Source organism: Lemur catta, chromosome 8 (genome assembly GCF_020740605.2).
Source record: "Lemur catta isolate mLemCat1 chromosome 8, mLemCat1.pri, whole genome shotgun sequence".
Taxonomy (NCBI): Eukaryota; Metazoa; Chordata; class Mammalia; order Primates; family Lemuridae; genus Lemur; species Lemur catta.
In genome coordinates this window covers 27372994-27385341 of record NC_059135.1, presented here as the reverse complement: position 1 = coordinate 27385341, position 12348 = coordinate 27372994, and the positions used below count along the sequence as shown (strand labels likewise).

General features: G+C 35.9%; 1 protein-coding gene across 1 annotated transcript in view; it reads left to right on the top strand.

The window, feature by feature from the left end:
* Positions 1-12348, top strand: part of PARD3B (par-3 family cell polarity regulator beta) — a 942908-nt gene that overhangs the window by 781260 nt on the left and 149300 nt on the right. Inside the window, exon 20 of the mRNA XM_045558633.1 lies at positions 11215-11517. Coding sequence (XP_045414589.1) covers positions 11215-11517 — 303 coding nt within the window. The remainder of the gene's footprint in view (positions 1-11214; positions 11518-12348) is intronic.

The window sequence follows — 12348 nt, the reverse complement described above, 5'->3', positions numbered from 1 at the left end:
TTTAGATTTTTAGATGTTTAGATTATTTATAGTCTAACATAAACAAAAGGAATGTTAACATTGACATTAAACATCTTGGTAGAGTTCAAGAATCCAATTCCTACCATTTAGTATATGTGAGCTCCCAAAGTGCTGCACCTCTCTGAACCTCAGGTTCCTCATCTATAAAGTTGAAACTTGCATAGATTTTGAGAATTGAGTTATATAATCACAGGAAAATATATCACACATATTATTAGTGTCAGTTCTTCTTGTTAGATAGATGACATACTGGATAGGATGGGCTCTTGTGTGCAGCAAAACTTTCCTATTTTAGGGTATTTGAAGGACAGTCTTAATTATAGAATTTTGTTTTTAATCCAGTTTTATTTTTAGCCCATGGATCCAACTACTTCTTACCATCTCCACTGCTGTACCTTCATGGAAGCCACTACCCTCTCTTACCCAGATTATTGCAATAACCCCCTAACTGGTCTCTATAACTCTTCTCTTACTCAGCACCCCACCACCTTCAGTCTGTTCTCAACATAGCCATAGAAGAGATATCTTCCCAAGTGAGTCAAACCATATCACTTCATTGCTTCCTGTTGGCTTCCTACCTCACTGAGAGGAAAAGCCAGAGTCTTTTTTTTTTTTTTTCTTGAGACAGAGTCTCGCTCTGTTGCCCGGGCTAGAGTGAGTGCCGTGGCGTCAGCCTAGCTCACAGCAACCTCAAACTCCTGGGCTTAAGCGATCCTACTGCCTCAGCCTCCCGAGTAGCTGGGACTACAGGCATGCGCCACCATGCCCGGCTAATTTTTTCTATATATATTTTTTAGTTGGCCAGATAATTTCTTTCTATTTTTAGTAGAGACGGGGTCTCGCTCTTGCTCAGGCTGGTCTTGAACTCCTGAGCTCAAACGATCCGCCTGCCTCGGCCTCCCAGAGTGCTAGAATTACAGGCGTGAGCCACCGCACCCGGCCAAGCCAGAGTCTTTATTGCAGATGTCAGGCCCTACATGGTCTAGGTCCTCATTTCATCTGTGGCCTCCTCTGTCTTCTCCCTCCCTCATACTGACCTCCTTGTTGTTTTTAGGACTTACCTGCCTCAGGGCCTTTGCACCTGCTATCCCCTGCCTGGAATACTCTTCCCTAGTTATCTGTGGAGTTTAACTCTTTTCTTCTTCAAGCCTTGCTTTTTACAGGCTTAGTGATGCCTTTCCTTACCACACCACACATTTAAAAGTATAACTTCCCCCTCAACTCTTACCATCTTTCTCTGTTTTATTTTCCTCTATACTACTTATTAAAAACATATTTTTGAAATTTTAGATATTTTTTTTTGTTTCCCCTCTCCTGTAAGAATATAAATTCCACAAGGGCAAGGATACATGCGCACTACTCAATCCCTAGCATCAACAATGAAACCCAAAAAAGAGAAAAACCAAACTAAAATATGCAGGTGCTCAATGAATAGTTGTTGAATGATGGATGTAGAAGCTTGTAATAGACGTAAAACAAGTTACCTGGTCTTCAGAGGATATATTTATGGGTCAGTTAGAATGATTTGCATTTATCAACATAAATAGCTGGCCTATAAATTGGCACTTTGGAGGAGCACTTTGGAAGTGTTTAAATTGCTTGAGAAGGGGTATGTTTTCTTAATCAGTTTAAATATTTTCCCAGCAATCACATTCTGTTAATTTGTATGAGAACTAATTTTAGGTAATGTATTAAAAAGAGACAGAATTATAAATAAGTAAATTTAGTATTAATATAAATTTGTTAGATTTTATCACATGACTTTTAAAAGGTATAAATCACACAATCAGCATTTTTTGCCTTTATTTTTCTTTTTGTATTTTAAGTTCTTTTTAAATTGAGGTTTAATTTACACATAGTAAAATGCTCAGATCTGAATAAACAGAAGAATATTCTCTATTCTATATTAATGTATATCAAGATACAGAACATTTCTATCACCTGAGAATGTTCCCTTATGCCTTTTTCCATTCATAAGTAAAAGCCTGATCTAGGGTTTCCTATAATGGAATTATATATTAAATCCTTTGTTGTATCTGGCTTCTATCACTAAGCATGATAATTTTAAGATTCACCCTTATTGTTATTTCAGTAGTTTATTTCTTGTTATTTCTGATTTATATTCTTTTGCATGTATATACCATAGTTTGATTATCCATTCTCCTGTTGATAGACATCTGAGTTATGTCCGTTTTTTGCTATGATAAATAAAGCTGCTATGGAACAGTCTTCAAGGAGTTTTGTAGACATAATGTTGTCATTTCTCTTGTGTAAGTACCTGAGAGGTGAATTTCTACGTTGTAACGTTGGTGTATGTTTAGTTTTTAAAAACTCCTAGGCCTTTTCCCAAAGGAATTATGCCATTTCATACTTCCACTAGCAATGTATGAAGGTTCTGGCTGCTCCATATCTTTTCCAACGTTTGGTATTGTCATTCTTTTGCACTTTAGTAAGGACATCTCACTGTGGTTTTAATTTGCATTTCCCTGATGATTTATGATGCAGTTTTTCAATTGCCTATTGGCAATTCTAAATTGTCTTTTATAAACTATTTGTTTAGGGTCTTTTGCCTAGTTCTAGTTTTAAAAATACCCGGTTTTTCTTTGCAAGTATATTTTTATACTTTTTATTCAAATCCTTTGTTAGAATGTGTGTTGCAAATATTTTCTCTCCTTCACCCACCATTTTCTCAATGCTTTGTGATAAGAGGATTTCAATTTTGGTGAAGTCCAGTTTACCAGATTTTTTTTTCTTATGGTTTGTGCTTTCTGTGTCCTCTCTAAGCAACATTTGCCTGCCCCAAAGTTGTGAAGATATTCTCCTCTATTTTATTTTAGCAGCTTTATTGTTTTATCCTTATGGTCAGACCTATTTTCCATCTTGCATTGTTTTTTGTTATGGTATAAGGTAGGAGCCAAGGTTCTTGTTTCCCTTACAGACATCCAGTTTTTCCAGCACCACTTGAAGAGATTTTCCTGTCTTAATTGAGTTGTTTTGACACCTTTATTATAAATATTTTCACAAATATTTATGGATCTGTTACTGGACTCTGTCTTCTGATCCATTGATGTTATTTGTCTGACCCTTGGCTTGATTACTGAAGCTTTATAGTAAGTTTTGAAGTCAGTAGTATATGTCTTCCAATTTTATCCTTATTTTTCAAAGTTATTTTGACTATTCTTGGCCCTTTAACTTTGCAAATAAATTTTAAAATCATATGTTTAATTTTTAGAAAATAAGCCTGCTAGGAATTTGATTGGGATGACATTTAACCTGTAGAATAATTTGGATGAATTGACATCTTAATATTGAGTTATTTTAAGTCGTATTGTTTTCTTGATTTTATTATCTAAATTCTCACTATTAGTATGTAGAAATACAAGTGATTTTTTATATTCAACTTGTAACCTACCATAATAATAATAAAAACTGTAATTCAAGAAAACTACTCTGACATAAAAAATATACCTAAAAGTACATATTGAAAGAGCTATCAACTCAGAATGACCTTTCTAGTAAGATTAGTGGACTTTAAAGAAAAGCAAATAAAATACTTTGACCAGATAAGCAAAAAAAGCAAGTTGCTTATAAGTAATTTATAAAAGAAATAAACTTAGATTATTATCAAAATTTTCAATAGCAACACTTTGTCATAAAAAAATGGAGTCACACATTTAAAATATTGAAGGAAAAAAGGTGTGCCAAAATTTTATATCCAGTAAAACTGGCTTTCCAATATAAATGGCATACTGTTATCAATTCAAGAAATAATGTCCTTGGCCAGACACTGTGGCTCACACCTGTAATCTCAGCACTTTGGGAGGCCAAAGTGGGAGAATCACTTGAGGCCAGGAATTAGATACCAGCCTGAGCAACATAGGGAGATTCTGTCTCTCAGGAAAAAAAAAAAATTTAAAAAATGAAAATACTGTCCCCATGAATTCTTCCTGAGGGATCTAATAGATGACTATATATTCATTGACATAGAATTGTTGGTCCTTGTTAAATATACATTTATTTTTATAAATTATATAGTTACTTGTAGAGCTAGGATTAAATAAGAGTTGAATAGAAGTATAGTATGTAGCTATACTATATACTTTAACAACATAGGTATAGTACAACTAGAAAAATGGATAGTGGGAAGAGCATATGAAAAATTTAACTATTTTTAATAATTATATTGTTGGTAGTAGTATTGGTATTGGTATTTTGAAACTTCATATGTGTAATACAGAGTAAGGCAAGTTGTAATCATGAGGTATAGCATTCTCTGTGTCTTGGGAAGCAGAATTATGAATGTAGAAGAAAGGACATACAAATGTACAGGAGTATAGAAGCAGCTGTGATGAGGAAAGAACTTATAGAGACCTTCTAAGTTACCTGGCAAAGGTCTATTTTTCAACCTCAGTGATAGTTACAAACATGTTTGTTTTATAAAAGTTCCCTAAATCAAAGATTTGTTTTGTATGAATTTCTATATCTTTGTTTCATTTGATATTAAAATGTTAAAATAATAAAGAAAGATACAATAGGATTTACCTCACAAAAAGTTTGAATAGTAGGCAAAACTATGTTATATAAACCTTATAGAAATTTGCTAATAACATTTATTAAATGTGTTCCTTTTGTAGAGGAGCTGTAGGAGGATAACTCAAACCAGTCTGTTTCTACCATGTCAGACTTAAACCCCACATTAACTAAACCATCCATTGCCATGCCCAGGACTTGTGTCCCTCTGACTGGACAGCTACACACCATTTCCACAACCTGGATCAAGGTTGACAAGTTCCTTCAAAGCCCAGTTCATGTGACGTTGCCTGCATGAGTCTTCCTCAAAATCCCTAAGCTGAATTGACTCCTACCCTGTATACATGCAGTATCTTTTCCCATTGAATTATAATTGCCTATTTATGTCTCCCCAGGAATGAATCAGAGACTCAGTATTGTTCTTTTTTATACTTCTAGTACACAGTATAATATCAGTAAATATTGAATAAATTAATCAGTCAACCAAAAATTAGTAGAAAGAAAACTCACATGACACACTCAAGGAGCGTATAGTCTGATTAGAAGCAGCATATCTAGAATGAATCAATAAAAGCTTTTTACTTTGTTTTGATTTTTACAAAGTAATATATAACAATTACAGATTAATAGAGAATTTATGGCTCCATGGCTTGAAGAGGAGATGAAGAATTGTTGAGGTCATTTTGGAGCTGTATATGAGTAAGTTTAGTACTTACGCTAGAGAAAACTACAGTCAAATTTTGATAACTAGAAAATGTATACTCTTGGCAAAAGCAGTTGATTTGAAGGGACTAACCAAAAGTTCAATGAAGAGTAATTTAAGAAAACTGTCATAACTGAGTTGACAATGGAGTCATGACAAATCAGGTTTGTAAGACAAAGGATGCCTGCTGGTGCAGGGTATTTAATGTTTTTGGAAAAGGTTTGATTCACTAAACCTTATAGTTAAGAATTTTTTATATTTTTAAAATTTTTAAAATTATCTTAAAAATATATAAAAATTGAAATAGTATATAAGGTATAAAGGCAACCTCTAATTCCACTTTCTAGAGGCAACCACTGTTATGATTTTTTTGTGTATCCTTCCAGACATTTTCTATGTATATGCAAGAATATATTCACTCATCATATAAATATTTATATATACAGTACACTTACCTATGTGAATATCTTATTTACTTTTAGCATAGGAACAATATGACCCTGCTTTTTACAGCTGTATAATGCTACTTTTATAGTAAATTTGATATAATTTTATTTATATTATATATCTTTTCAAAATTATTTTACATTATAATTTAGACTGTTTTTCACTTTTATAATAGTGCTTAGTATGTTTTTCTTTTTGATCATATCTGGGATTTTTTAGTTATAATAAAGAAATTTCTTCCATTTATATTTATTGTTATAACAAATTTGGTCAACTTTTTTTTGCTCTCTTTTTTACTACTTCCTCTGTTTTTTATTTTCTACTATATGGTCGGGGTTTGTTTTATGTATCTCTCCCCTGCTGATAATTTGTTCTTTTAATACTTTCTTCATAATTATATTTAATATTAATATATTTAGATCTCTGTTTCTTGATGTATCAACTTCTGACAGTAAATACTGATGCCTACTTTATAAGATGAGGAAATAAATATAGTTGAGTGATAGTGCTATCTCCTAAATTACTTCCTTATTGACTTCTGATTTCCATTAGTATTATTTTTATATTTCCAGAGTTTATAATTTTTTGGTAATTATTTCCACAGATGTTTAATTTTAGTTTTATATTTAAATGAATGTATTGCTCACCTCCATACATGTCATACCAAAGCTTCAACAGTGCCTTAGTCCATTTTTGTTGCTGAAATAAAAAGCCAAGACTGAGTAATTTATAAAGAACTTTATTTTCTCATAGTTCAGGAAGCTGGAAAGTCCAAAATCAAAGCACTAGCAGGTTCCGTGTCTAGTGAATGCCTGTTGCCCATAGATGGCGCTGTCTAGGTGTCCTCATATGGTGCAAAAGTGAAGAGCAAAGATGGCCCTAAGCTACTTCCCTCCAGCCCTTATATAAAACGCTAATCCAGGCCTGGCGTGGTGGCTCACGCCTGTAATCCTAGCACTCTGGGAGGCCGAGGCGGGTGGATCACTCGAGGTCAGGAGTTCGAGACCAGCCTGAGCAACAGTGAGACCCCGTCTCACTCTACTAAAAATAGAAATAAATTATCTGGCCAACTAAAAATATATATAGAAAAAATTAGCCAGGCATGGTGGCGCATGCCTGTAGTCCCAGCTACTCGGGAGGCTGAGGCAGTAGGATCGCTTAAGCCCAGGAGTTTGAGGTTGCTGTGAGCTAGGCTGACGCCACGGCACTCACTCTAGCCCGGGCAACAGAGCGAGACTCTGTCTCAAAAAAAAAGCAAAAACAAAAACACTAATCCATTCATGGGGGCAGAGCCCTCATGACTTAATCACCTCCCAAAAGGCCCCACCTCTCAATACCACCACAATGGAGATTAAGTTCCAACACATGAATTTTGGAGGACTTAAGACCATAGCAACCAGGTTAAATTCTTCATTTTAATGTAGTTCTTGGTTGGCTGTTTTTCATTATCAATAAATTTTTCAAGATTGGTCAACAAATGTGAAATTCCCTCTGTGTTTTTAAAGTCTAAGAGTGTTTTTCTGTTGTCTTTATTTATGTTTGAGATCAGATGCATTTGCCTGAATTTGTAGATTGATTAATTTTTCTCCTTGAAACACTTATGCTTACTACATACAATAAGGTCCAATATTTTCTTTTATTGTATTTAATTTTCTTAAATGCTTGTATGACCCATCAAATTAATATAGGGTTCTACAGTACTTGAAATTAAAAAATATATATGTGCTGAAATGTAGTGTTAAATGATGTGGGTACAGTGGTCACCAGCGGTTTTGATTCTGCATATTCTCTCAAAATTCTTGACAGATTTGCTGTGTGCACTGCCTTAGGAGCTTATTTTCTATGCCTGCCATTTTGAGAGAGCTCATTATCCTGATGAGATCAACCTGCTTCTTAGTGGAGTCTCCTAGATTATAGGCTTTATTTTGATGAGTTTGGGTTTACTTATCTCTGTCCTGCTAATTTTATCTATCAGATACAAAGCAGGTTCATACTTCTCTCTTCCCTTCATTTCATCTCCATGAAGTTTCTTCAAGGTAGGAGATTTGCTCCAAGAAAATATATCTCTTTTAGCCTCTCCTCCATTCTAAAGTTGGATCCTCACAAAGATTTACCTTAAAATTCCAGGGTCCTGCTCCTGTTCTCAGACTCTCTTTTTCAAAGTAAAAGTTTATTGTCTGTGCTCTTCTAGACTTCCTCCTTTATTTTCAGTGCAATGTATACCCTGCTGGAGATGTAGGCATATATCAACTCTTGGTATACTTCCCCTTTGGGGCTGAGTCCAAATTTCATTGCAAGTCATGATGTTATGGCCTCTTTCTAATTGCATTGTAGAAGGAATTTTCTTCCCAATTTCTCAATTGTTTGTTGAGAGTTTCAGGAAGGAAGGGAGAGTAACCATACTTTTACTCCATCCGTTGTTGCAATCCCTTGTTAGAGATCATTGATCTGACAGATATGATAGAAATGCTCTTTTAGGATGATTGTTCTAGCAGCCTTTTAAGGTATAGATTAAAGTGGGATGAGATGACATGCCAAAAACTCTTAGAATAATCTAGACCAACACAGTTCAATAGAACTTTCCGCAATAATGGAATTTGTCTATATCTACACTGTCCAATATAGTAGTCATTAGCCACATGTAGCTATTGAGCACTTGAAATATGGTTTGTGAAACTGAGAAGCTAATTTGATTTGATTTTAATTAATTCAAATTTAAACTTATAGAGCCACATATGGTTAATGGCCACCATATTGGACAATGCAGACCTAAACAATATAAAAGCCTGAATACTAGTAGACTGCAGCTGAAGAAATAGAAATAATAGAGGACATTTAAGAGGTGTTGTGGAAAAAAGAAATAACAGTGTTTTCAAAAGAGAACAGAGAAAGGGGAGCTTTAAACAATTGAAAGGCAGTGTGCTTGGGAGAATGGGGAAACTGGGAGTACCATCAAATATAGAAGGATATATTTTGAAAAATAGATATTTTTAACAGATTGAGTTCCCAGTGGTAAGGAGACCTCAAAGTGGAAATAATTATAAACAATTAGAATTCTCATACTGAATTGGGGTGAAGGTGGAGGTGAAAGCCACAAAAAAAAAAATCATTTTTCTTGGCATTTCTCTGTTGAGTCTCATCTGCCTCCATGCACCTCTTTTCAGAGATTGTCTTATCCTCCCTGACATAGAGAAACCCTGATATATGGCATAATAATGATGGTTCAGAGAAATTACTGTTTCACCTACTGAGTGATTAATATGAAATTAGTTCCTGAAACACTCAGTGGTGCAGAGAGAATCAAGGAGGAATTTGGTTTTGTTTTAGAAAGGAAAAACACAAGATAAAATACTGCTTGGCATACATGTAGTACTTTTCATCTGAGCATCTCTACATACTCAGCAAATTTAATTAATGAGAAAACCTCTAAGAAAGAGAAGTGATGAAATAAGGAACACAGATACCAGTGTTCTGTTTCTGTGATTTTTAAATCAAGCTCGGTGTTTTTCTCTTCCATTAATGCACAAGTGTAGCCCCATGCGGCAGCCAGGAGATATTCATCTTTCTGCTGAATGATTTCTCTTGAAGGCATCTTACTTAGGAGGGATAGTAACCGTGCAGAACCCCACCCCCTAACTTTATTGATGTCCTTTGCTCTATTTGCAATGGAAATCCATCCCTATCGTCGGCATGCAGCAAGCTTCCTCTGATAATCGAGTCTGCACTGTCCCTGGAAAGATTGCTTTGTTGAAGAACGGAGCAGGTTATCTTCTTTATCAAAAATTACTCAAAACAAACATCCATAAATCTAGGACTAACATACACTGAAAGGGGACAGGCAAGGCCCCTTAACGGATACCCTACTGTGTAATCTTCCTTTCATCTTCATTCAGAATTCCTTGGAGATTCAGGCCGCTTTATGCAAAAATATAAATTTTGCTAATTACTTATGAGTAGGGTACATGGTTTGGCCTAGTCAAAAGAGATATGCAATAATGTATCTTGGCTTTTATTTTCATCTGTTGTAACTTGAGGATAGATGCTGGGTTTTTGCTTGTTTGTTTTTTTGTCCTATGCCTCCTTTTTTTGTTGTTTATTTTTTTTCACTTTTTTTCTCCCCTCCCCAACTTCTTTTATCCTCCTCTTAAAAAAAATAAAAATAAAAATGCTGTTCTACCAAAAGAGAAAATACCTTGAAAAATCGTGGCTTCTGAAGATTTTTACAAAGGGTTTGATGTTTTGTAAAATAAAACTAGCTGCCATTGTGAAAACAGCTGTTTTTGTTTGAAGGGGAGAAGCTACTGAGGGGTTTCAGTTTTTGATTTTTAACTCATCCAGGCCTTCCATAGATATCTCCAGTCACATATGGATCTTTCATTTCTAGCCCACGGCCCTCTTATATCCTCTGGTCCCAGGACTTCAGGTTCGTCCTCATCCTTTCTTGAGTATCTTCTTTTAGCCACCTGAGCCAGCATCGTCTTATTCATCCTGTACACAGTGCACCTTGTTTGCCCCGTGACATGAGATTTACATTCTTTCCTCATTAGTGCTGAGACCTCCTAATGCCATCAAGATCACCATTGTCCAGTACGGTACCATGGTGACCTTTCCATTTTAATACATAACAGGGATTTGAGAAGAGCTAATTTAACACTTTCCAGATTAAATGTCAAATTCTCAAAATTCAGATGGATTTGGAATCTACCTAAGTATATTTTTCTGCTCCCATTCCCAGTAGTCTGCACAGTGGCACTGATTAGCAGGAGCATTTTGTAATATCACTTAAGGCTTCAGCGCTGTGGAGTTCTGCCAGTAATGGTGTTTAATTCACTTATATGTGCCGATTCATCTCTGTCAGGAACCTATTAATTTCTTCACTATTTTACCCTGTCTCTAGCCCCGATATAATGAGACACGATGATCCACATTTGTGTAACCAAAAAACTTAGAGTCTCTTATAAATTACCCCTGATGCCACTGCTTTTAGTGACCAGAAAGCCTCTGTATTTCTTTTTCATATTTAAATCAATTTTTGCAAGCTCTTTTCTTTAGAAGAATACACTGGAACTCTAGTGCACTAAATAGTGAAGTCATAGAAAACTGTAAGATTTTAATGGGCTCTTTAACATGCATCCCTGTCCCAAGAATGACTTCCATAATATCACTTCAAAGATGCAGTGTTTCCACAAACACAGCCCATTCGTGGGGAGGGAATATTAATGAAAATCAGCCTCTGACATTGCTCTCAGCCCAGACATCAGTGGGCAAGATGTGTCAAAATACCTATAACATTGCTACCGAACTAAAGACCCTATAACAAATAAAGGCATAAACGGTCAGAGGTATGAAAGTAACCTCACTATGCTGTTGGCATCTCTGCATGGTGGGATCTTGAGTAAATGGGAAAATGACAGCTAAGTGACTAGGAAGAGTTAAAAGATTCAGTAGAATATTCCATTGTTTTAGTGGATAAAACTAACATACGTCTCTGCTATTTGTTTTGTGTTTTTCAGGATTGGAGCAAAACATCAGGAGCTAAGGGAAAAGCAGGCAAGAGGTCTTGTTGATTATGCTACTGGCGCAATCGGATCAGTGCATGACATGGACGATGATGAAATGGACCCCAATTATGCCAGAGTGAACCACTTTCGGGAATCATGTGCATCAGCAAATGTCTTTAGGTCTCCATCTCCTCCTAGGGCTGGCCCATTTGGTTACCCTCGGGATGGCCGTCCACTGTCTCCAGAGAGAGACCACTTAGAGGGTCTCTATGCCAAGGTCAACAAGCCATACCATCTACCGGCTCCAGTTGACAGGTAATATAACTTAGTGAAAGATGAATGTAGTTTTAATTCAGTAAGTTTCAAATCATCTCTACTGCTGAAGCAGATAAAAACATGTCCTTCAATCTGGTAAAACTGAAATGATGTGGTACCCTAGACAACTGCTATTCTTTGACCTACCGTTAAGGTATCCACCGTCAAAAATAAAACAGTAGCCAGTTATAAGGTGGCATGAATGAATAGTAGTCATAGAGTTCATGGTGCAACAGGGAGCAATTTTTGAAGGAATATTGCGACAGAGAACTAATGGTGAAAGCTTTGAAGGGATATTGTCCTTTCTCCTAAAAGCCCCACTGTAAAATTCAGGAAGATTGCATGGCACTTGGAGGTGGGCGTCAGAGAAGAGAAAATGATGACTTCCAAGTAGGTGTAATTGACGTGTAATTATAGACAGCTGTGGAGGAGCAAGGGGCTTTGAAAAGCCAGAGTGGGATTTTGTACTCAAGGAAAATGTGACCGTGTATAGATATTCATGGATGATCAGAGGTAGAAAAGGAGATAATCTTGGCAATAGGAGTTTGATGAAGTAGAGAAAGATAAGAGGTGACAAGGCCAAGGATCTTTAGGTTTAGCAGCTGAGGAAAGAGATAATAGGACCATCTGTCAGTACAATTGAAGTAGGTAGGGAACAAGAGGTTCTAACCCCACCCCCTGCCAAAGGTAAAATGCCTCATCCTTTGAAAGACTGATGCAAGAGAGTTTTAGTCAATATACACTGTTAGGTGACCCTTGGAATTGCACATGCAAGAAATGGATTGACTGACCTTGGTCTGATCTGACTGTAGCTTGAAGTGTTGAGGGAAG